Source organism: Macaca thibetana, chromosome 7 (assembly GCF_024542745.1).
Source record: "Macaca thibetana thibetana isolate TM-01 chromosome 7, ASM2454274v1, whole genome shotgun sequence".
Taxonomy (NCBI): domain Eukaryota; kingdom Metazoa; phylum Chordata; class Mammalia; order Primates; family Cercopithecidae; genus Macaca; species Macaca thibetana.
The window spans coordinates 127,429,473-127,452,853 of NC_065584.1; the positions used below are offsets into that span (position 1 = coordinate 127,429,473).

At 40.7% G+C, this 23,381-nt stretch overlaps 2 protein-coding genes across 7 annotated transcripts in view; one reads left to right on the forward strand and one right to left on the reverse strand.

Moving 5' to 3' along the window:
• Positions 1-23,381, forward strand: part of CCNDBP1 (cyclin D1 binding protein 1) — a 507,674-nt gene that overhangs the window by 273,393 nt on the left and 210,900 nt on the right. The window lies entirely within an intron of this gene.
• UBR1 (ubiquitin protein ligase E3 component n-recognin 1) overlaps positions 1-23,381 on the reverse strand; it is a 153,650-nt gene that overhangs the window by 4,230 nt on the left and 126,039 nt on the right. For 2 of the 6 annotated variants that reach the window (XM_050799352.1, XM_050799357.1), the window contains 6 exons: positions 19,781-19,868; positions 15,083-15,216; positions 13,210-13,318; positions 9,846-9,902; positions 6,548-6,625; positions 778-948 (listed from right to left, as the gene is read on the reverse strand). In XM_050799352.1, coding sequence (XP_050655309.1) covers positions 778-948; positions 6,548-6,625; positions 9,846-9,902; positions 13,210-13,318; positions 15,083-15,216; positions 19,781-19,868 — 637 coding nt within the window. Of the gene's footprint in view, positions 1-777; positions 949-1,119; positions 5,647-6,547; positions 6,626-9,845; positions 9,903-13,209; positions 13,319-15,082; positions 15,217-19,780; positions 19,869-23,381 lie in introns of those variants that run through there. The other 4 variants (XR_007727652.1, XM_050799354.1, XM_050799355.1 and 1 more) reach the window with 4 other exon arrangements.

The following is a 23,381-nucleotide window of genomic DNA, read 5'->3' on the forward strand; positions in this document are numbered from 1 at the left end:
GCGTGAGCCACCGTGCCCGGCCATAAGTGACTATTTTTCTATCCTCAATCTTTTGCTGAAAGACTAGGAGAAATGGTGGGTTAATAGATGAAATAAAGATATCACAGGACAAACCAAAGTTAACAATTTACATGGACTTTTTTTTTTGATAGAGGATCTCACTCTGTTGCCCAGGCTAGAATGCAATGGCACGATCATGGCTTTCTGCAGTCTTGAACTCCCAGACTCAAGCAGCCCATCCACCTCAGCCTCTCAAGTAGCTGGGAAAACAGCCATGTGCTACCATGCCTGGCTAATTTTTTATAGAGATGGAGTCTCGTCATGTTGCCCAGGCTGACCTTGAACTACTGACCTCAAGTGATTCTCTTGCCTCAGCCTCCCAAAGTGCTGGGATTACAGGCATAGGTCACTGTGCCTGGCCTACATTTACCTTTTGTTTATTTTTATTTATTTTAAAGAACTCATCTTCCAGGAAGATTACATTTTAAATATAAGTTTTAGGACTCGAAGTTCTTTCATTATACCTGAGTATTATATAATACCAGAGCAATTAATACAAACTCTATCGTATTTAAGATTTTCCATAAATAATGGAAATGTTAACAGAAACCTGTTCTTTTTTCACAGTATCTTCTCAAATGTAATTTCACGTCAGTAACAGGTTAATACTCTAACTTCTGATTATTTGCTATCAACACACTGTCCCAATAGTGACCCCCAGATTGGATCCAGATTCCTTAAGTTCATCATAAAGCTTCCAGAACACTCACTACTCACTTTAGGAAAATGCAGACTCCGGCTCCACAGTGAAGTGCGTGAAAAATGCAAGCTCCAACCTCTTCCCCGTTCACAATTTCTTGGCAGCAAATGTTCTGAGAACATAGTATAGCCCCACAGAAAAGACAGAGGACAGGATGCTTTCGCTCATCATCTGCAGACCGTGGGCACCTCAAAAGGGAAGAAAACATTTAGAAAATGGTGGAAAAACAAAACAAAACAAAACAAGTACCATATATCCTGTTAGCAATCAAGCATGTTTTCATCACTGACCCCTTTCCAGCAAAGGAAGCTCTTAAAACACAAGGAAACATTGAATTAGCTAATTCCTCTTTAGTATGTCCCCTAAAAGGGCTTCATGGAAAATCTTCCAATTAATCCATAGTAAGAAAATCTATATTACATAAACGGTGTGCTGATAATTCTCATAAAGTATGGTGGTTGAATATATGCCTTGTGATTGAGATTCACTGATAGACTCCAGTCTTCATCTGACATGCCCAAGTTACAGTTACCTGCCTCCTCTGTATCGGGTTAGTCAAGCTTGTGTCTTCAATGTTGAAGGGATATGACCTTGTAAGTATGCAATTGTTTAAAAGAAAAAAAATTACATTTTACAGTAAGGGCCCAAACACATCCCCCCATTTCTTTTTTTCTTTTTTTTTGAGACGGAGTCTTGCTCTGTCACCCAGGTTAGAGTGCAGTGGCATGATCTCGGCTCACTGCAAACTCCACCTCCCCGGTTCAAGCAATTCTCCTGCCTCAGCGTCCTGAGTAGCTGAGACTGAAATGAGAGACTATAGCCTTTGAGTTGGCCCACCCTTCCATCTGGGAATCACAGTCTTAGGAAGAAAAAAGTGATAGTGTTGACTTGCTTGAGTCAACCAGTGTTTTATGATGAGACTATTTTACATACTATGCTGGAGGTGTGCTGTAAAGCCCCACCAAGGGAGATAACGATTATCTTTTAAAAAGGAGTTTCCCATGCTCCTCCCATCTATGCTGTACATTGAACACAATGGGAAATATCAAATTCCTCAATTTGGGAATTAGAAGATAAATGCAACCAAAGGAGAAATCCAACCAGCCCCACACTGGGGTCAGAATAAAGAACATCAGACAGAATCTCCAACAGGGTACTGACAGCTCTTTTTCTGATCCCCCGTTTCTCAGACAGGATTAAAACAAACAAAAAAAACCCAAAACAAACAAAACCCCACCTCTGTCTCCACAGGAGCAGAGGGACTCTGTGCATAGGATGAGAGGACTATTTTCACTTCCAGGAGGTTTCTCCAGAACATAGTTATAGCCCTTTTTGGATAAAGCCAACATCTTTCATCTTTAACACAGGATGGCTGAGTCTGAGTCATTAGCCATCCTACAGAGGAAAGGCGGGGAGGGAGCCTACAGCATATCACTGAGCAGCCACTAGGGATGGCTCCATCTTATGGAAATTGGTGGTGACAATAAAACTGGAAGAGATCATAGGATTGATCTTCATTCTTATGTGAAATCTATAAGTAGTAATATCATCCAGAAGGATCCTCACTGTGATTAATAAAGACCAACACTCTCCTCAGATCCTCCTAGGAGCCAACAGCTTGATATTCTTTTTTTTTTTTTGAGACAGGGTCTGGCTCTGTCACCCAGGCTGGAGTGCAGTCGCACAGTCACGGCTCACTGCTCCCTCAACCTCCTTGGTTCAACTGATCTTCCCTCCTCAGCATCCCGAGTAGCTGAGACTACAGGCACATGCCACCAAGTCTAGCTAATTATTTTGTATTTTTTTGTAGAGACAGGGTCTTGCCATGTTGCCCAGGCTGGTCTTGAACTCCTGAGGTCAAGTGATTCACCCACCTCAGCCTCCTAAAGTGCTGGGGTTACAGGCATGAGCCACTGTACTCGGCCAACCTGATATTCTTAATGCCTGGAAGATAGTATCTATTCACCAGGCTTTTGTGGTAGCAATGTAGCCCAAGATTAGGAGAATTACTGAATTTAGAGATGGATGCAATCTTTGAAATTAATTAGCTAACTGTTTGAGGGCTGAAAGGTAAAGTGACCCAACCATTCCTTTAGATGATTGACTAGAAAGGGAGCTAGTACAGGAAGGTCAATTTTATCCTGTAACAGTGGCTAGGGTGTGACCTACTCAAGACCCTACTGGGACAGTTAACTTCCCCAACTTCATGGCTTAAAACAATAGTTATAACTAGAAAAAAGAATTTCCTGAGTCATTCTGCAGGGCAGTGATTCTCAGAGCGAGTCAAAGAGGGGCTCTTTAAGACCTCAAATGATCTTTTTTTTTGAGACAGAATCTTACTCTGTTGCCCAGGCTGAACTGTTGCCCAGGCTGAACTGTTGCCCAGGGTGAAGTGCAGTGGTGTGATCTCAGCTCATTGCAACCCGCGCCTGCAGGCTGAAGTGATTCTCGTGCCTCACCCTCCTGAGTAGCTGCAACTACAGGCATGCGCCAACATACCTGGCTAATTTTTTTTGTACTTTTAGTAGAGACAGCATTTTGCCATGTTGGCCAGGCTGGTCTCGAACTCTTGGTCTTAAGTGATCCGCCTGCCTCGGCTTCCCAAAATGTTGGAATTACAGGCATAAGCCACTGTGCCTGGCCTCCAAATAACCTTAAACTGGCCAGGCGTGGTGGCTCACGCCTGTAATCCCAGCACTTTGAGAGGCCAAAGCAGGTAGATAACGAGGTCAGGAGTTCAAGACCAGCCTGGCCAAGATGGTGAAACCCTGTCTCTACTAAAAATACAAAAACTAGCCAGGAGTGGTGGCAGGTGCCTGTAATCCCAGCTACTTGGGAGGCTGAGGCAGAGAACTGCTTGAACCCAGAAGGCGGAGGTCAGAATGAGCTGATATCGTGCCACTGCACTCCAGCCTGTACAGAGCGAGACTGTCTCAAAAACAAAACAAAACAAATTTAAACTGAACTCCTTTTTTTTTGGTTCCTTCAAATGACAGCAAGTTATTTTACATATGAGTAAGGACTACTACATGAAAGCAGTTAATTATGGCTACTAACTGGTATCCTTAAAACAAAATATAAGAGTTATGTGTATTTACTGAGATCTTGAATTAATTTAAGTATTTTACTAAAAAGTCTGGCTGCTGCATAATGCTTAGTAACATTACAAAACTCTTAAAGGAGCTTCGGAATTCTTGAAATTTGGAAAAAGGATGATTACTTACTAGTAAATCAATAAAGTCTTGAATAGGCTTTGTTTTTCAGGCTACCGAGATTCTTGTCTTTTAATTACAAGTTACTACTTGTTTCATGTCATCATTATCAACGTGGTTTGCTATGGGAGGTGATATGATGCCTCCTGAGTATCTAGAATACATAGTTACATCAACAGAAGTTTTGACTTAGTATTTTCAAATACTAAGTCAATGCATTATGATTCAAATATGAAGTATTCACACCCCAATGGTGAAAGTAGATGTGAATATAATTCCTCCATTTGGTGGTATCTCACTGGTGGTGGTCAGGATTCATGCTACTCAAATAACTTACAACATATTATGGCAAGGTAAGCATAATAAGATACAAAATTATGTTTAAGCTACAGGACATTATTTTATCATGTAGACATAGGCTTATGCTCTCTTATAGAGGTAACTAATAGGTAACTCACACACAGCGTTAATAATGAGTACCTGTATATTGTTAACCTATTTTGTTTTCACCAGTCTTTGTTATCATCCAATTCTTTTTCCACTTGAAATGATCAGTGAAAGGCGTGAAAAAGAAAAAAAAAGTTTGGGAACCACTGCTTTAGAGTGGTTTGATAGAGGTTGGGGGGATGGTGCCAAAAAAGCCCAAGGGGGTATACTCCACTCTTCAGGCTTGCTTGAACCTGAGTCAGGATGCTATTACCTGTTCTGCTGTTTAATGGATTTCCATGTAAGATTTTATTTAATAAGGGTTCTTGTGGCTTGAGAAAAAAAAAAAAAAAAAAGATTAAGGAGTAATAGCATAGAAAAGGTAGAGGGGGAGCTCCAGGAATCAGTCACTCTAATCAAACAACTGTTGAGCCAGCAAGAACTGCCTGAAGCAACTTTTTTTTTCTTTTGAGACACAGTCTCACTCACTCTGTCGCCCAGGCTGGAGTGCAGTGGCATGATCTCAGCTAAGTGCAACTTTTGCCTCCTGGGTTCAAGTGATTCTCATGCCTCAGCCCCCCAAGTAGCTGGGATTACAGGTGCGCACCACCACGCCTAGCTAAGTTTTGTATTTTTAGCAGAGGCAGAGTTTCACCATGTTGGCCAGGTTAGCCTTGAACTCCTGACCTCAACTGATCTACCTGCCGTGGCCTCCCAAAGTGCTGGGATTACAGGCGTGAGCCACCGTGCCCAGCCTGAAGCAACTATTTTGGAACTCTGGAGCCTGGTGAAATACTTGCAGCATCCAGGGGAATGCTTAATAAAGGAAGCAGCTGGTAAATTTTGGTGAGTTTTGACATTTTGTGTCGTGGCTATCTTCCTCTAGCCCCGCCAATGCCACGGCAGGTAGCCATGGGGATGACGGCTTGTTTTTCTGGTGTGGCTTGCTTATGTCAGGGTAGACAATAGAGACCTTGTCTTCCAAAAGTTGAGGCTGTATGTTTAGATCTCGCTGGTGGTTCACTGCGGGGCCAGCAAGGATGTGAGAAAAAAGGCACCCTTACACATTGCTGGTTGGGACATAAAATGGCGCAACCACTGTGGAAAACAGTTTGCAGCTCCTCAAAAAGTTAAACACAAAATTACCATATGACTCAGCAATTCCACTCCTGGGCATAGATCCAAAAGAAATGAAAACTTTATGTCCACAAAGAAACTTGTAGATGAGTATTTTTTTAGTAGCATTATCTGTAACAGTCAAAAGGGGGAAACAACCTAAATGCGCATCTATGGAAGAAGGAATAAACAAACTCTTTTATATACATACAATGGAATATTATTTAGTCAAAAAAGGAAAAAAGTAATGACACATGCTACGACTTGGATAAATATTAAAAACATGCTAAGTGAAAGAAGCCAGGCACAAAAGGTCACATATTGTATGATTCCTTTCATATAATATATCCAGAATAGGCAAATCCATAGAGACAGAAAGTAGATTACAGATTACCATAGGGTATGGGATGAGGGGAACAGGAAGTGATTAGTGAGTAGAAGGTGATGAAAAAGTTTGCAAACTAAAGAGGTGGTGATTGTACAAAATTTTGAATACACTAAATGCCACTGAACTGTACACTTTATCATGGCTCATTGCATGATTTCCCCTCAACTTAAAAAAAATTGACAACCTCTGTTATCAAGGATACTCAGAGGTCACTGTTAAAAAAGGAAGTTTGTGGCCAGGTACAGTGGCTCATGTCTGTAATCCCAACACTTTGGGAGGCCAGTGGGTAGGAGGATCACTTGAGCCCAGGAGTTCGAGACCAGCCTGGGCAACATATCGAAACCTTGTCTCTATGAAAAATCAAAAACATTAGCAGGGCATGGTGGTGCCTGCCTGTAGTTTCACTACCTGGGAGGCCGAGGTGGGAAGAGCCCAGGAGTTTGAGGCTGCAGTGAGCTATGGTCAAATCACTGCACTCCAGCCTGGATAACAGAGCAAGACTGTCTAAACAATCAAACAAACAAACAAAACCCAAACCAAAACAAACAAAAACAAAGAAGTGTGTTAGTTATGGCGTATACCAACTGCAAGTTCAGAAAATGATTCAAAATTATACACACATATATATATACACATTCTCCTTACCTGAAATGAGAAGCTTGATTCAGGAGGCAGCTATAGTCATCAGGAAGCTCTATCAAACTATTTCTTTTTCTAGGGTACCTACAATGTAATTTAAAAGGCAATTTTATTTTAGAGTAAATAAACCCAGATCAAAAACTACCCAAGGTGATAGAAGGAAGAATGTCTTAAAAATAACAAAAGGGCCTGGGCGTGGTGGCTCACGCCTGTAATCCCAGCACTTTGGGAGCCTGAGGTGAGCGAATCCCGAGGTCAGGAGATCGAGACCATCCTGGCTAACACAGTGAAACCCCATCTCTACTAAAAATACAAAAAATTAGCTGGGCATGGTGGTGGGCGCCTGTAGTCCCAGCTACTGGGGAGGCTGAGGCAGGAGAATGGCGTGAACCCGGGAGGTGGAGCTTGCAGTGAGCCGAGATCACGCCACCGCAGTCCAGCCTGGGCGACAGAGCGAGACTCTGTCTCAAAAAAAAAAAAAAAAAACCAAAAAAAAAAAAAAAAACCCAAAAAAAAAAAAAAAAAAAAAAAAAAAAAAAAGAAAGGATCTACACTTGCAATTCAAATTAATTCCCACTGTTGACCTGATCAAATCCAAACTTCTCAGTCTATAATTCCAAATCTTTCATCAGCTGGATTCCTTTCCAAACTTAACTTCCACTAGTTTCTAGGATGAAACTGTTTTAGCTAGATTTCTATACTGTATAGGAAAGTAACATCAAGTAGTAGTTAAGAACACAGCCTTTGAAATTAGATCTGGTTACAAATCCTAAATTCCCTGACACTTTACAAGTCTTTGAACCTAAGCCTGTATTTCCCTGTCTGTAAACTAGGGATAAAATACACCATACTCCAATCATGGGGCCACCATCAAATCAGGTTCTGGGGAAGGGAGGGAGAGAAACATTACATCAAATGAACCTATCAGTTAAAAGGCTCATATTGATTTAAGAAATGTTAAATTAAATATGAATATTAGCATTAAGGAAACACACAGAGCAGGTGAGGACTAAATGAGATGCTGAAGTAAAACACAATATACTTAGTACTTAATACATGCTTGCAAATGTTACTCATTCTCGCCAAACTAGATACAATAAAAACCTTGCTTGCATGTATTGGGGAAGATCATCTGAATAATGTGAAATTCTCTCCTCAAACCTCAATCAATCAATCAATTTATTTATTTATTTATTGAAGGCAGAGTCTCACTCTGTCCCCCAGGCTGGAGTGCAATGGTGCAATCTCAGCTCACTGCAACATCTGCCTCCTGGGTTCAAGCGATTCTCATGTCTCAGCCTCCCAAGTAGCTGGGATTACAGGCGCCTGCCACCATGTCCAGCTAATTTTTGTATTTTAGTAGAGACAGGGTTTCATCACATTGGTCAGGCTGGTCTTGAACTCCTGACCTCAGGTGATCCGCCCACCTCGGCCTCCCAAAGTGCTGGGATTACAGGTGTGAGCCACGGCACCTGGCCCCAATCAATTTAAATTCTGTAATTCTTTTCATCTTCAACTCAGTTGTCTATATTTAGTGCAACCATAACATTTATTTGAAAAACCCAGACACTTTTTTGTTTGTTTTTTTAGAGACAGTGTTCACTCTGTTGCCCAGGCTTGCCCTGAACTCCTGGGCTCAAGCAATACTCCTGTCTCAGGCTCCTGAGTACAGGTACACGCTACTCTGCCTGGCTTAAATTTTATAATTATTTCTATACTCAGCTAAAAATGATCTCTAAGACTAACCTTGCCTCATTAACAATCTTTTCCTCTTTAAATTTCTATAGCACTAATGGTATATTCCATATATCATTATACTTTATGTTATAATGTCCTAAGTTTTATGTTGATAACTAGATTATAGATTACTCATGACCAAAAGCTATGTTACCTCTTTTAAATTTTCCAGAGTATTTCAGTACCATGCTGGGTAAATAGCAGATGTATAAAAGGTATACAGTGAATTGAAATAAAGGAAAAATTTTGTGAGATTAACAGTCCAAAAATATGTATTCATATCTTAAACTTCTCGTTTCTTTACTCGAAGATCTTTTCTTATGAGTGACTCCTGCTCCATCTGAGCACAGGGGCTGAATCTGGTCACTAAATCTCTAAAGATGTGCTACAAGTGAAAGCAGCATATGCACATGCACAGTGGGGGTGAAAGGAGTTCCAGGGTGACAGAAGATGAGAAAAGAAGGCAAATGTATACTGTCTTCATGTTTGTTTTATCCACAGGAAAATGGTACTAGTGTTGGTATTTAAAGCCAAGAGTCAATTCCTCCACTTGTTTATAGATGTGATTCAAGGGAATAAAACCAGACACCGTATACAATACCAGACAGGCCCTGGGAGGGTATACAAAGAAGATAAGCGTGCAGTTCTTATTGGTCAGTTATTCTGGGTGCAAATAAGTGGACACTTATGAGAGAGAATATATTAGGGGAGGCTTCATGGAGGAGGTGGCATTTAAATTAGTACTTAAGAAAGAGGTAGGTTTTGTTAGAGCCATAACTTAAGGGAGATAGGAGGGCTAAAGAAAAGTTTTTTGGGTACTTTCTAAGGACATAAATAGGAAGGAAAAAGGATATAGTTCTATGTATATCTTGCTTTATTCTTTAAAAAAAAAAAAATCAAAAACAAAAGTGGCTTATAGAAATACTGTAGGCCGGGCGCGGTGGCTCAAGCCTGTAATCCCAGCACTTTGGGAGGCCGAGGCGGGTGGATCACGAGGTCAGGAGATCGAGACTATCCTGGCTAACACGGTGAAACTCCGTCTCTACTAAAAATACAAAAAACTAGCCGGGCGTGGTGGCGGGCGCCTGTAGTCTCAGCTACTTGGGAGGCTGAGGCCGGAGAATGGCGTGAACCCGGGAGGCGGAGCTTGCAGTGAGCCAAGATCACACCACTGCACTCCAGCCTGGGAGACACAGCGAGACTCCGTCTCAAAAAAAAAAAAAAAAAAAAAAGAAATACTGTAAACCACCACCTTCTGAAGTTCATATACCAGCAGCTCCATGATGCCTCCTCCACCTTTGCCTTTTGACAGGCACGTGCTAGCTTAAAAAAGATTCTCTCAAGAGGAACTGCGGGCTTCTAATAATCTAAGAGGAAAAGGACAGTCATTCCAAGAAAAAAACATTTGTAGGAAGAACCTGATTTCTGGCAAAGACCTAACAGAAGTCAGGAACACTGTACTGAGTGAGAATGAAGAAAGCAGACTAGAAAGCATGCTCAACAAACCAACTACTTTAGGAAACACAACTTGTGGATGAGGGAGAAAGGATTAAGCAGTAAAACCAACCTGACCACGGTGTTTTTTTGCTTCAAACAGTTTAGTAAGGCGGGATCTGCACACCACCTGTATGTGGAGCCAAGAGAAAAGACAAATGGATTATCACAGCTTCGGTGCATGATTTGTCAACAAGCCATTGTTATCTTCTTTTTTTTTTTTTTTTTTTTTGAGATGGAGTCTCACGCTTTCACCCAGGCTGGAGTGCAGTGGCAGCAATCTCGGCTCACTGCTTCTGCCTCCTAGGTTCAAGCAATTCTCCTGCCTCAGCCTCCCAAGTAGCTGGCGCCCGCCACCACACCTGGCTAGTTTTTGTATTTTTAGCAGAGATGAAGTTTCCCATGTTAGCCAGGCTGGTCTCAAACACCTGACCTCAAGTGATCTGCCCGCCTCAGCCTCCCAAAGTGCTGGGATTACACACGTGAGCCACTGTGCCCAGCCTTGCCATTCTCTTCAATTCTTTCTGCCCCTTCTTTCTATATTTCCCTTTCTTTTTTTTTTGAGATGGAGTATTGCTCTTGTCACCCAGGCTGGAGTGCAATGGTGATCTCCAGTCACTGCAATCTCCATCTCCTGGGTTCAAGTGATTCTCCTGCCTCAGCCTCCTCAGTAGCTGGGACTACAGGCACATACCACCATGCCCAGTTAAATTTTTAGTAGAGAGTATTTTTATTTTTTAAATAAATTATTTTAAAAATATTTTTAAAATAAATTTTATTTTTAAAATAAATATTTTAGTATTTTTTAGTAGAGACAGGGCTTCACCACGTTAGCTGGGCTGGTCTCAAACTCCTGAACTCAGGTGATCAGCCTGCCTTGGTTTCCCAAAGTGCTGAGATTACGTACATACGAGCCACTGTGCGGCTTATGTTCCTCTTTTCTTTCCTTTTCAGATGGAGTCTCGCTCTGTCACCCAGGCTGGAGTGCAATGGCACGATCTCAGCTCACTGCAACCTCTACCTCCCAGGTTCAAGCGATTCTCCTGTCTCAGTCTCCCAAGTAGCCGGAATTACAGGCATGTGCCACCACGCCCAGCTAATTTCTGTATTTCTTTTTTTTAAATAGAGACAGGGTTTCACACCTTGTTGGCCAGGCTGGTCTTGAACTCTTGACCTCAGGTGATTCCCCTGCCTTGGCCTCCCAAAGTGCTGGGATTACAGGTGTGAGCCACTGTGCTCGGCCCTATGTTCCTCTTTCTATACTTATCCTTTTTGTTTTTTTGAGATGGAGTCTACCTCTGTTGCCCAGACTGGAGTGCAATGGCGTGGTCTTGGCTCACTGCAACCTTCGCCTCCAGAGTCAAGCAATTCTCCTGCCTCAGCCTCTCGAGTAGCTGGGACTACAGACGTGTGCCACCATGCCCAGCTAAATTTTTTTTTTGTATTTTTAGTAGAAATGGGGTTTCACTATGTTGGCCAGGCTGGTCTCAAACTCCTGACCTCGTGATCCACCCGCCTAGGCCTCCCAAAGTGCTGGGATTATAGGTGCGAGCCACTGCGCCTGGCCTTATATTTATCTTTTTATATTTATCATTTTGCCCCTTTTCTTCTCCCTTTCTTTCTTCTCTTTCTTTGTTGTGTCTAATTATTTTTCCTTCTCTTTTTCATTTATTTTTTAAAGACTATATCAACCAAGGTCTTACTAGAAAAACAGAAACCATTCTAAGTATTTAAACAAGAGAGAATTTAACAGGAGTTGGTAATAAAAGTGACAGAAGGGCTAAGAAGTCAACCATGAGACAAAAAGGCAAGGCAAACTAAAGATCACCACTACCCTAGGCTGGAGGAACAAAAAGAAACAGCAGTATCATGGAGCCCAGAGGCTAGGGACACCAGTGGATGCTGGAATTGCAGTAGGCTTGTCTGGTGGGAACTGGAGCCAGACAAGAGCTGCAGTCACCGCCAGAGATGCCCCACAAGACAGAGAGAGGTAGCCTGAACTGGGGCCACTCTCTTTTTTTTTGGAGACGGAGTCTTGCTCTATCACCCAGGCTGGAGTGCAGTGGTGAGATCTTAGCTCACTGCAACCTCCGCCTCCTGGGTTCCAGCGATTCTCCTGCCTCAGCCTCCCGAGTAGCTGGGATTACAGGTACCTGCCACCACGCCTGGCTAATTTTTGTAGTTTTAGTAGAGACAGGGTTTCACCACATTAGCCAGGCTGGTCTCAAACTCCTGACCTCAGGTGATCCACCTGCCTTGAAATCCCAAAGTGCTGGGATTACATGCATGAGCCAATGCGCCTGGCCAACACTGGGGCTTCCCTTTCTCCTGGCCACCAAAATCTTGCCAGTGCCTCCCCTCCCACTGGCTGAACCCATGTAGAAGCCAGCTGACAAGGTAGAATGGGAAATTCCCAGGGTCATTTTCCTGCAACATAGGGCAAAGGATGAGAAAAGACTTTCAGACAAGGAGGGTCTGGAAAGATACAGAGGGCAAGGACTTCCTGTTCCAATGTGTGATTTTTTAATACTTGACTAAACTAGAATAGCAATTAAAACTTATGTACTCCAAGAATATAAAAGTAAAATTAGTTCAACCTTGTACTTAACACAAAGCGTGATGCTGATTTTCTGAATTCATTTTGATCACACTAGAGATCAGAATATCCCAAGAGAAAAGAGGAAGCAAAGAAAAGAACCCAATACAACCACTGCACAAGAAGGGTGGTAGGAGACAGAAGCCAACATTCACACAAACACTGACTTGGGTATTAAAAAAAAAGATAATGATTAAAGAAAAAGGTAGAAAGTAAGGAGAATAAAGGAAATGATGGGCAAGAAAAGTCATACAGTGAGAGCTGATTATAAGAATGATGGAAAATGGTGCAGGCAAAGATAGGGTAAGGAGATTGGAGGTTAGGAGCATTGATAATGAACAAGAGGGCCAGCAACTAATGGGGTAGAAAGTTTTTCCGAAAGAGGGACACATTTCTCTCTTGGAAGTTTAACTGAAGTATTTTTTTTGATCTACCAAATGACCTTCCTTCTTTTCTCAGTCACTCTCCTGATACATGTGCTACCATGTGAGATGTGCTCCTATTTTGGATACAGCTCCAATTTGGGTTCTTTTGATACTAATTGTGACTTTATGCCTGCTAGCAAAATCCCCATCCCCCACCCCCAATTTAAAACAGATGAGACACCAGCTGCAGGGAAAGCAAATAAAATGAATGACAGTTATAGTGGAGTCAGCAGACATTCCACCGCCTATGGCTGTTGATCTTATCCCCACTTCTTAAGTGTATAACTTAGGAATCTCCTATACTTTTGCCACCCCTTTAATCAATGCTAATCAAACTAAAAGCTTTGCAAGTAATTATAATTTTAAAATTTCAAATTGTATAATAACCCAACGACGACATTTTACCCCCATAGTACCTCTGGAGCAAGGGCCTTACAGTATCCCAATATTCCTGGAAGAGCAGGAACAAATTTGTAGGTAAAGACAGATAGCTACAGAGTGCACTGTACTCTCCTTCTGCAGAATCTGCAAGAGAATAAAAATACATTTAATAAGCACATTATTCTTACCTGGTCAGTCTGTTATTAGAGTTTCTTCACTGTTTATGCTCATTTCTATACTCTCCTTATAGAGGGTATATTGCTTATTCTATAAAACCATGGGTAGCAAATAAGTCACAGTGATTTTTTTAAAACATAAATTGTATTCAGTCACTCTCCTGATCAGATGGCTCTAATGTATAAACCACACTTAATATAAAATACAAGGTCCCTATGGTGGCCCAAAGGCCCTGTGTGAGCTGCCCCTGGTTGCTGCTTAGACCTCATCTCCTGTTACCCTCTCCTTAGGCTTCAGCCATACTCATCTCTCTGCAATTCTGTGACTACATCAAACAAAGCCTTGACATTTATAACTTCTTCTACTTAGGAATATTCTTCCTTCAACTGTCTGTCCAACTCAACCCCATCTATGCAGCTGTTTGCTCAATGTCTCCTCACATAGAAGCATTCTATGAAAACTAGCTCGGAGAGTTCCCCACTCTGGCCCCAATACCCTCTCTATCCCTGAACTGCTTCATTCTGCCTTGCAACATTTATCAGCATTTGACATTACATTATATATCTATTTCTCTATTTGTTTATAATTGGATTCCTCCCAATAAAAATGACTTTATTTCACTCACAACTGTACTGTAGCACCCATGAGATAAATACATGACTTTTTTGTATGTGAGCAAACAACAGATCTGTGCTGGCAATTACTTGGAAAGTGGACTCCTATTTTATAAAAGACCATGAAAAATCTAGATCAGATAAACCCTACTGAACTGAGTTCAAGATAAAGAAGTTGATAGCCAGTAACGGTAACCTGGTCAGCTTATTCTCAAAGGACAAAAGGAAGAATCTCTGAGCAGTTTTGATGACTCTTCCAAAATCATATAAACATTCTGATTTTCACCCATACAAAGCCACAGGAAGGCTTCCCTACTTTGGTCTAGATTTAGAGGCAAGTAAATGAGAAGGTGATCCTCTTGCTTAAATATACATGGCCTCAGTTGGTTCCAGTAGGCCTTTCCTAGCAGCACTTTCATTCTTTAATGTAGTTACATGTACTTTTTTTTTTGAGACAGCCTTGCTCTGTCGCCCAGGCTGGAGTGCAGTGGTGCAATCTCGGCTCACTGCAACCTTCACCTCCTGGGTTCAAGTGATTTTCCCACCTCAGCATCCCGAGTAGCTGCGATTACAGGCATATGCCACCATGCCCAGCTAATTTTTTTGTACTTTTAGTAGAGACAGGGTTTCACCATGTTGGACTGGCTGGTTTTGAACTCCTGACTTCAAGTGATCCACCTACCTCGGCCTCCCAAAATGTTGGGATTATAGGCATGAGCCACCACACCTGGCCTATATGTCCACAATTTAAATAACAGAGTACACAGTAAAGTCTTCCTCCTATAGCCAAACAGTTCTCTTCTCTAAAGACAACCAATGTTTCTAATTTCTTGTATAGCCTATCAGTTATATTCTGCATGCAGGTATTTTATAAGCTCAAGCATATAACCTATACATAGATAGGAGCTAAGAGTAGGTCTTGCAGATTAAAAAGCTAATAGACTTTTTGGCCTCACCTTTAACCTACACCAGGGCTCATGTTTGAAGTGAACACACATGAAAGAAATAGGGAGAGGAGAAATGGTTTTGTCTGCTTTAACCTTGTATTCATGAGCTTGAAGATAACAACAAAGAAAATCTCCCATTTTCCATTCCGTGATTTCATTTTTCTACTTACTGGTATGCAGGTCCTCAGGCGGAGTTACCCCAAGTAAATAGTGGAAAAATAATGCAGCACAGCGAAGATAAGGGGTGATGCCATTCTTCAGTGAGACCCACAAATACCAGCCAGGGATACTACACCCAATGCAGCTAAGAGACAATAATTCCAGAAGATAACAGAATACATATCAGACTAAAGTCCTAGATTTAAACATATCCCCCTTTTCAAATACAAAGTTAAACATTTAGGTAATTTATTATCCATGCAATTTTTAAATATTTAAAAGAAAATACAATCCCAGCACTCTGGGAGGCCAAGGCAGGCGGATCACCTGATGTCAGGAGTTCAACCAGCCTGGCCAACATGGCAAAACCCCAGTCTCTACTGAAAGTACAAAAATTAGCTGGGCGTGGTGGCAGGCACCTGTGATCCCAGCTACTCGGGAGGCTGAGGCGGGAGAACTGCTTGAACCCAGGAGGCCGAGGCTGCAGTGAGCTGAAATTGTGCCACTGCACTCTAGCCTGGGCAACAGAGTGAGATGCCAACTCAAAAAAAAAAAAAAAATTTGAGTAGCTAATAGTTTCAGTGTTTAAATCTCCTAATAATTTCCTCAAGAAAATCACAAATCTTATATTTTTTACCACATGGATTTTTAAGGCAAGGAACTACTCTTCTTTTTCCTAGGTGGCGATAAAAAACAAAAGCAAAACAAAAACGAAGAGGCAACCAAAAAATCTACTTTAAAGGAACTTGACTCTAAAATAGGTATACTCTTTATTTTTAAATTTTTATTATTATTTTTTGAGATGGAGTCTTGCTCTGTCACCCAGACTGGAGTGCAGTGGCGCAATCTGGGCTCACTGCAACCTCTGTTTCTCAGGTTCAAGTGATTCTGCTGCCTCAGCCTTCTGAGGATCTGGGACTATAGGCACACGTCACCACGCCTAATTTTTTGTATTTTTAGTGGAGACGGGGGTCTCAACATGTTGGCAGGATGGTCTCGAACTCCTGACCTCAGGTGATCCGCTTGCCTCAGCCTCCCAAAGTGCTGGGATTACAGGTGTGAGTCACCATGCTCAACTAGTTTTTTTTTGTTTTTGTTTTTTTTTAGTAGAGACAAGGTCTCACTATCTTGCTCAGGCTGATCTCGAACTCCTGGGCTCAAGCAATCCGACTACCTCAGTCTCCCAAAGTGCTGAGATTATGAGTATAAGCCACCATGACTGGCCTAAAATATATTCTTCAACATAAAACTTAAAGGTAACTAAAGCTTCCTTTTTTTTGGTTTGTTTATATTAAAACCTTGTAAAGAAATGTGGAGAAAAAAAATTTATCAATAACTAACCAAAGCAACTTGTTAGCTAAAACGAAATTAATCATTTCCTAGTTTCTATATTAAGATTGACTAATGATGTGTATGGCAGTTAAACTATTCTGTATGATACTGTAAAGCGAACCTTATGTAAATTATGAACTTGAGTGAATCATAATGTATTAATATTGGTTAGTCAATTGTAACAAATGGTACCTCCCTAATGCAAGGTATTAATAATACAGGAACTGGTGGGTGGAGGGAGCAAATGGTGACTTTTTTTTTTTTTTTTTGAGACGGAGTCTCGCTTTGTCGCCTGGGCTGAAGTGCAGTGGCCGGATCTCAGCTCACTGCAAGCTCCACCTCCTGGGTTTACGCCATTCTCCTGCCTCAGCCTCCCGAGTAGCTGGGACTACAGGCGCCCGCCAACTCACCCGACTGACTAGTTTTTTGTATTTTTTAGTAGAGACGGAGTTTCACCGTGTTAGCCAGGATGGTCTCGATCTCCTGACCTCGTGATCCACCCATCTCGGCCTCCCAAAGTGCTGGGATTACAGGCTTGAGCCACCGCGCCCGGCCAAATGGTGACTTTTTATACTTTCTGCTCAATTTTTCTGTAAACTTAAAATGCCTCTAAAAAACAAAATCTATTAACTTAAAAAAAAATAAAAAAGACTGGTAAAGATGACTGATGAAGGGAACTTGGCAGCAGATGTAGTTCAGCAGAGTATGCCCATCGTACTCCTACTATAACCTCTACACAAAGGTTAAATACACATAAGATTTTAACTATATATTATGAATATATGTATAAATTATATATGTATTACATAACTATGTTACACAATATATGTACATATTGTATGTTATGTATGTATTACATGCATATTAAAATACAAATGCCAGTGTATTTTCCATATTACTCATAAGAACCTTAACCTGTAACTACATGCAAGCACTGAGTGCATCAATTGTATGGATCACTGTAAAAGGACAACCTATTTTCCATTTTCTACATTTATTTTAATTCTAAATACTCCTTTTGTTAAAATCCAATCATCTTTTGGCTATGCTTCCAGACCAGTTTACAAAAGTAAAGATGTGTTGACTTATTTCAGTCTCAGAAACAAGTGGGTAGCTGTTATTCCAACCTACTATCTTTTAGTTCAAAGTAAAATCATCAAAATGAGTTTTCTTCACTGTAAGCCTATCCTGTAGCAAACAAAGTCATGCTAAAAGCCCTTAACAGAATTTTTTTTTTTTTTTTTTTTAATAGAGAGACAGGGTCTTGTTATGTTACCCAGGGTGGTCTCAAACTCCTGGGCTCAAGTGATCCTCCTGCCTTGGCCTCTAAAAGTGTTTGGATTACATGCATGAACCATTGCACCTAGCTTCATAACTGATTATTATTATTATTTTTATTATACTTTAAGTTCTGGGATACATGTGCAGAACGTGCAGGTTTGTTACATAGGTATACATGTGCCATGGTAGTGGTTTGCTAGTACCCATCAACCCGTCATCTACATTAGGTATTTTTCCTAATGCTATCCCTCCCCTTTTCCCCCAGCCCCTGACAGGCCCTGGTGTGTGATGTTCCCCTCCCTGTGCCCATGTGTTCTCACTGTTCATCTCCTACTTATGAGTGAGAACATGCGGCATTTGGCTTTCTGTTCCTGTGTTAGTTTGCTGAGAATGATGGTTTCCAGCTTCATCCATGTCCCTGCAAAAGACATGAATTCATTCTTTTTTATGGCTGCATAGTATTCCATGGTGTGTATGTGCCACATTTTCTTTATCCACTCTAACATTGATAGGCATTTGGGTTGGTTCCAAGTCTTTGCTATTGTGAATGGTGCTGCAATAAACATGTGTGCATGTGTCTTTACAGCAGCATGATTTACAATCTTTTGGGTATATACCTAGTAATGGGATTGCTGGGTCAAAGGGTATTTCTAGTTATAGATCCTTGAGGAATCACCACACTGTCTTCCACAATGGTTGAATTAATTTACACTCCCACCAAGAGTGTAAAAGTGTTCCCATTTCTCCACACCCTCTCCAGCATCTATTGTTTCCTGACTTTTTAATGATCGCCATTCTAACTGGTGTGAAATGGTATCTCATTGAGGTTTTGATTTTCATTTCTCTAATGACCAGTGATGATGAGCTTTTTTGTGTTTGTTGGCCACATAAATGTCTTCTTCTGAAAAGTGTCTGTTCATATCCTTCACCCACTTTCTGATAGAGTTGTTTGTTTTTTTCTTGTAAATTTGTTTAGGTTACTTGTAGATTCTGGGTATTAGCCCTTTGTCAGACGGATAGATTGCAAAAATTTTTTCCTGTTCTGTAGGTTGCCTGTTCACTCTGATGATAGTTTCTTTTGCTGTGCAGTGGCTCTGTAGTTTAATTAGATCCCATTTGTCCATTTTGGCTTTTGTTGCAATTGCTTTTGGTGTTTTAGTGACGAAGTCTTTGCCCATGCCTATGTCTTGAATGGCCCAAAAACTCCCAAAGCTGATAAGCAACTTCAGCAAAGTCTCAGGATACGAAATCAATGTGCAAAAATCACAAGCATTCCTATCCACCAATAATAGACAAACAGGGAGCCAAATCATGAGCAAACTCCCATTCACAATTGCTACAAACAGAATACCTAGGAATACAACTTACAAGCAATGTGAAGGACTTCTTCAAGGAGAACTACAAACCACTGCTCAAGGAAATAAGAGAGTACACAAACAAATGGAAAAACATTCCATGTTCATAGATAGGAAGAATCAATATCGTGAAAATAGCCGTACTGCTCAAAGTAATTTATAGATTCAATGCCATCCCCATCAAGCTACCATTGACTTTCTTCACAGAATCAGAAAAAACTACTTTAAATTTCATATGGAACCAAAAAAGAGCCTGTATAGCCAAGACAATCCTAAGCAAAAAGAACAAAGCTGGAGGTATCACGCTACCTGACTTCAAACTATACTACAAGGCCACAGTAACCAAAAGAGCATGGTACTGGTACAAAACAGATATATAGACCAATGGAACAGAACAGAGGCCTCAGAAATAACACCACACATCTACAACCAACTGATCTTTGACAAACCTAACAAAAACAAGCAATGGGCAAAGGATTCCCTATTTAATAAATGGTGTTGCCTAGCCATATGCAGAAAACTGAAACTAGACCCCTTCCTTACACTTTATACAAAAATTAACTCAGGATGGATTAAAGATTTAAATGTAAGACCTAAAACCATAAAAACCTCAGAAGACGACCTAGGGAATAACTGATTATTTTTAAACTAGAATTTAAATGATTCAAGTGTTACACTGCCAAACAACTGAACAAGAAATGGAATTACTACAATAGACTGAACTAATGGATTTTCACTCACCCACTTGTATATTGAGAAATTTCTGCAAAAAAAGAAGATGCGGAATGAGCCTCTTCACTGTCTTCTTGAACCTGAGCAAGGGGTACGCCTGAAAAAGAAATTCTGCAAGATGAATTATGTATTTGCTATTCAGTTTATAAATTATACTTTAATTTCATGGTTCCAAGATAAACAATGTAGATTCATTCAACTGAGGTTTTTACCTTTTTTTTTTTTTTTTTTTTTTGAGACAGAGTTTCGCTCTTATTGCCCAGGCTGGAGTGCAATGGCACGATCTTGGCTCACTGCAACCTCCGCCTTCTGGATTTAAGCAATTCTCCTGCCTCAGCCTCCAGAGTAGCTGGGAACTACAGGCATGTGCCACCATGCCCAGCTAATTTTGTATTTTTAATAGGGATGGGGTTTCACCATGTTGGTCAGGCTGGTCTTGAACTCCTGACCTCAAGTGATCCACCCGCCTCGTTCTTCCAAAGTGCTGGAATTACAGGCATGAGCCACTGTGCCCAGCCCCACCTGCTTTTAATCTAAGTAGCTGATGCTGAATATTAAAGTTGTTAGGTAAACTTTATCTATATATTAGCTGGAGAAACAAACAGGGCAGAATCACTGAACATGGATGTTTAATATTTACTTGCTAAACATGTAAATACTTCATCATAATATGACCATGGAAATAAATTGTTATCAACCTGCTTTGGTTTCCTAGGAATCTTAGGCAGCAGATAGAAATTCAACCCCTAGAAAGGGAAGTAGGTGTCTGTCCTGCCTTCATGCTCAAGCAAAGGGTCCCATAAAGGGAACTTTGTGAGATTATTTTCCTCCATCAACCTATCCTTAAGAAGGACCATCCTAAACCTTTCCAGCAACTGTCAACTCTCCCACTTACATTAAGGCTCTGGATAAGCTACATAAGTTCCCTGAACTTCAGAATTACTGTATTAAAATTGACACAGAAATGTCTACCTTGTAGTTTGCTGAGAGGTATAGTTATAGCACATTTGAGTATTGCTCTGTTATTTTAAAAATGCTTTTGTTTATGTATTAATTCATCTGGAAGGTCACGGTTCAAGTTGCCCTCAGTAATTTTATCATATCTTGAATGAATACTGCTAGTCCTTTTCATTTTCCAAATAACATCTCTTTATTCCTATACTTTTAAAAAACACATCATGAATTCATACTGATTTTTTCAATTCAAATGTAAAAGAGTTCAATAATTCTAAGGGATTCTTTATAAATTTGAGGTAAATTTTACATGGAATTAAATGCACAAATATCAAGTGCTCTATTTGATCATGAGTTGGACAAATGCATACACCCATAAGATTTTTATTTTTTAGTTAATACACTTTATTTTTTAAGAGAAGTTTTAGATTCACAGCAAAATTGAGCAGAAAGTACAGAGGATTCCCTCTGTCTCTCTGCACATACAACATCCCCCACCTATCAACATTCGGCACCAGTGTTGTACGCTTGTTGTAATCAATGAGCCTACATTGCCACATCATTATCACCCAAAGTCCACAGTTTACATTAGGGTTCATTCTTGGTGTTTACATTCTATGAGTTTGGACAGATGTGTAATAATGACACGTATGCACCGCTGTAGTATTTTTCAGAACAGTTTTACTACCTTAAAAATCCTCTATGCTGTGCCTATTCAGCTCTCCCCCAACACCCTTACCCCTGGCAATCACTAATCTTTTTACTGACTCTATAGTTTTGCCTTCTCTAGAGTGTCATATCATTGGATTAATATAGTATACAACCTTTACAAATTGAGTTATTTTAGCTAGTCATAGGCATTTAAGTTTTGTCTATCTTTTCATCTTGATAACTCATTTGTTTTTTTATTTTTTTATTTTTTTGAGATGGAGTCTCGTTCTGTCACCCAGGCTGGAGTGCAGTGGCGCAGTCTTGGCTTACTGCAACCTCCGCCTCCTGGGTTCCAGCAATTTTCCTGCTTCAGCCTCCTGAATAGCTGGGATTACAGATGTGCACCACCATGCCCGGCTAATTTTTGTATTTATTTAGTGGAGATGGGATTTCACCATGTTGGCCAGGCTAGTCTTGAATTCCTGATCTTAGGTGATCCACCCATCTTGGCCTCCCAAAGTGCTGAGATTACAGGTATAAATCACTGTGCCCGGCCGATAACTCATTTCTTTTTAGCACTGAATAATATTTCCACTCTCTGGATATACTGTAATTTATTTATCCACTCACCTATTGAAGGATGTCTTGGTTGCTTCCAAGTTTTGGCAATTATGAATAAAGCTGCTATAAACATCCTTGTGCACAGTTTTGTGTGAACTTCAGTTTTCAATTCATTTGGGTAAATACAAGAAGCATGACTGCTGGATCACATGGTAAGAGTATATTTAGTTTTAGTTTTGTGAGAAACTGTCAAGCTGTCTTCCAAAGTGACTGTACCATTTTGCATCCCCATCAGCAACAAATGAGAGTTCCTGTTGCTCCACATACTTGCCAGCATTTGGTGGTGTCAGTGTTTTAGATTTTGGCAATTCTAATAGGTGTATAGTGGTATCTCATTGTTTTAACTTGCAATTCCCTAATGGCATATAGATGTTGAACATTACGATCACTTATCATCTGTACATCTTCTGTGGTGAGGTGTCTTTTCAAGTGTTTTGGCCACTTTATTTTTTAGAGATGGGATCTTGCTATGTTGCCCAGAGTAGTCTCAAATTCCCGGGCTCAAGCAATCTTCCTACCTTGGCCACCTAAAGCGTTGGGATTACAGGCATGAGCTATCGCACCTGGCTCATTGCCCTGTTTTTTTTTTGTTTGTTTGTTTGTTTGAGACCAAGTCTCATTCCGTTGCCAGGCTGGAGTGCAGTGGCATGATATCAGCTCACTGCAATCTATGCCTCCTGGGTTCAACTGATTCTTATCTCTCAGCTTCTCAAGTAGCTGGGACTACAGGTGTGCACACCACACCAGGCTAATTTTGGTATTTTTAGTACAGACAGGTATTCATCATGTTGCTCAGGGTGGTCTCAGATTGCTGGCTGAAGTGATCTGCCCACCTTGGCCTCCCAAAGTGCTGGGATTACAGGCGTAAACCACGGCACCCAGCCTCATTGCCCATTTTAAAATTGGGTAGTTTGTTTTCTTACTGTTGAATGTTAAGAATTCTTTGTATACTTTGGATAACAGTCCTTCATCAGAAGTGTTTTTTGCAATACTTTTTCCCAGACTGTGGCTTGTCTCTCATTCTCTTGACATTGTCTTTCAGTGCGTAAGTTTTTAATTTTATTGTAATGAAGTCCAGCCTATCAATTATTTCTCTCACAGATTATGCCTTTGGTTTTATATCTAAAAAGTCATCTCCATACTTAAGGTCATCTAGGTTTTCTCCTATGTTATCTTGTAGGAGTTTTATAGTTTTGCATTTTACATTTAGGTCTATGATCTTTTTGAATTAATTTTTGTGAAGGGTGTAAAGTCTGTGTCTAGATTCATTTTATTGGACATGTATGTCTACTTGTTCCAACACCATTTGCTGAAAAGACTGCCTTTGATCCTTTGCTCAAATGTCAAAGATCAGTTGACTACATTTATGTGGGTCTGTATCTGG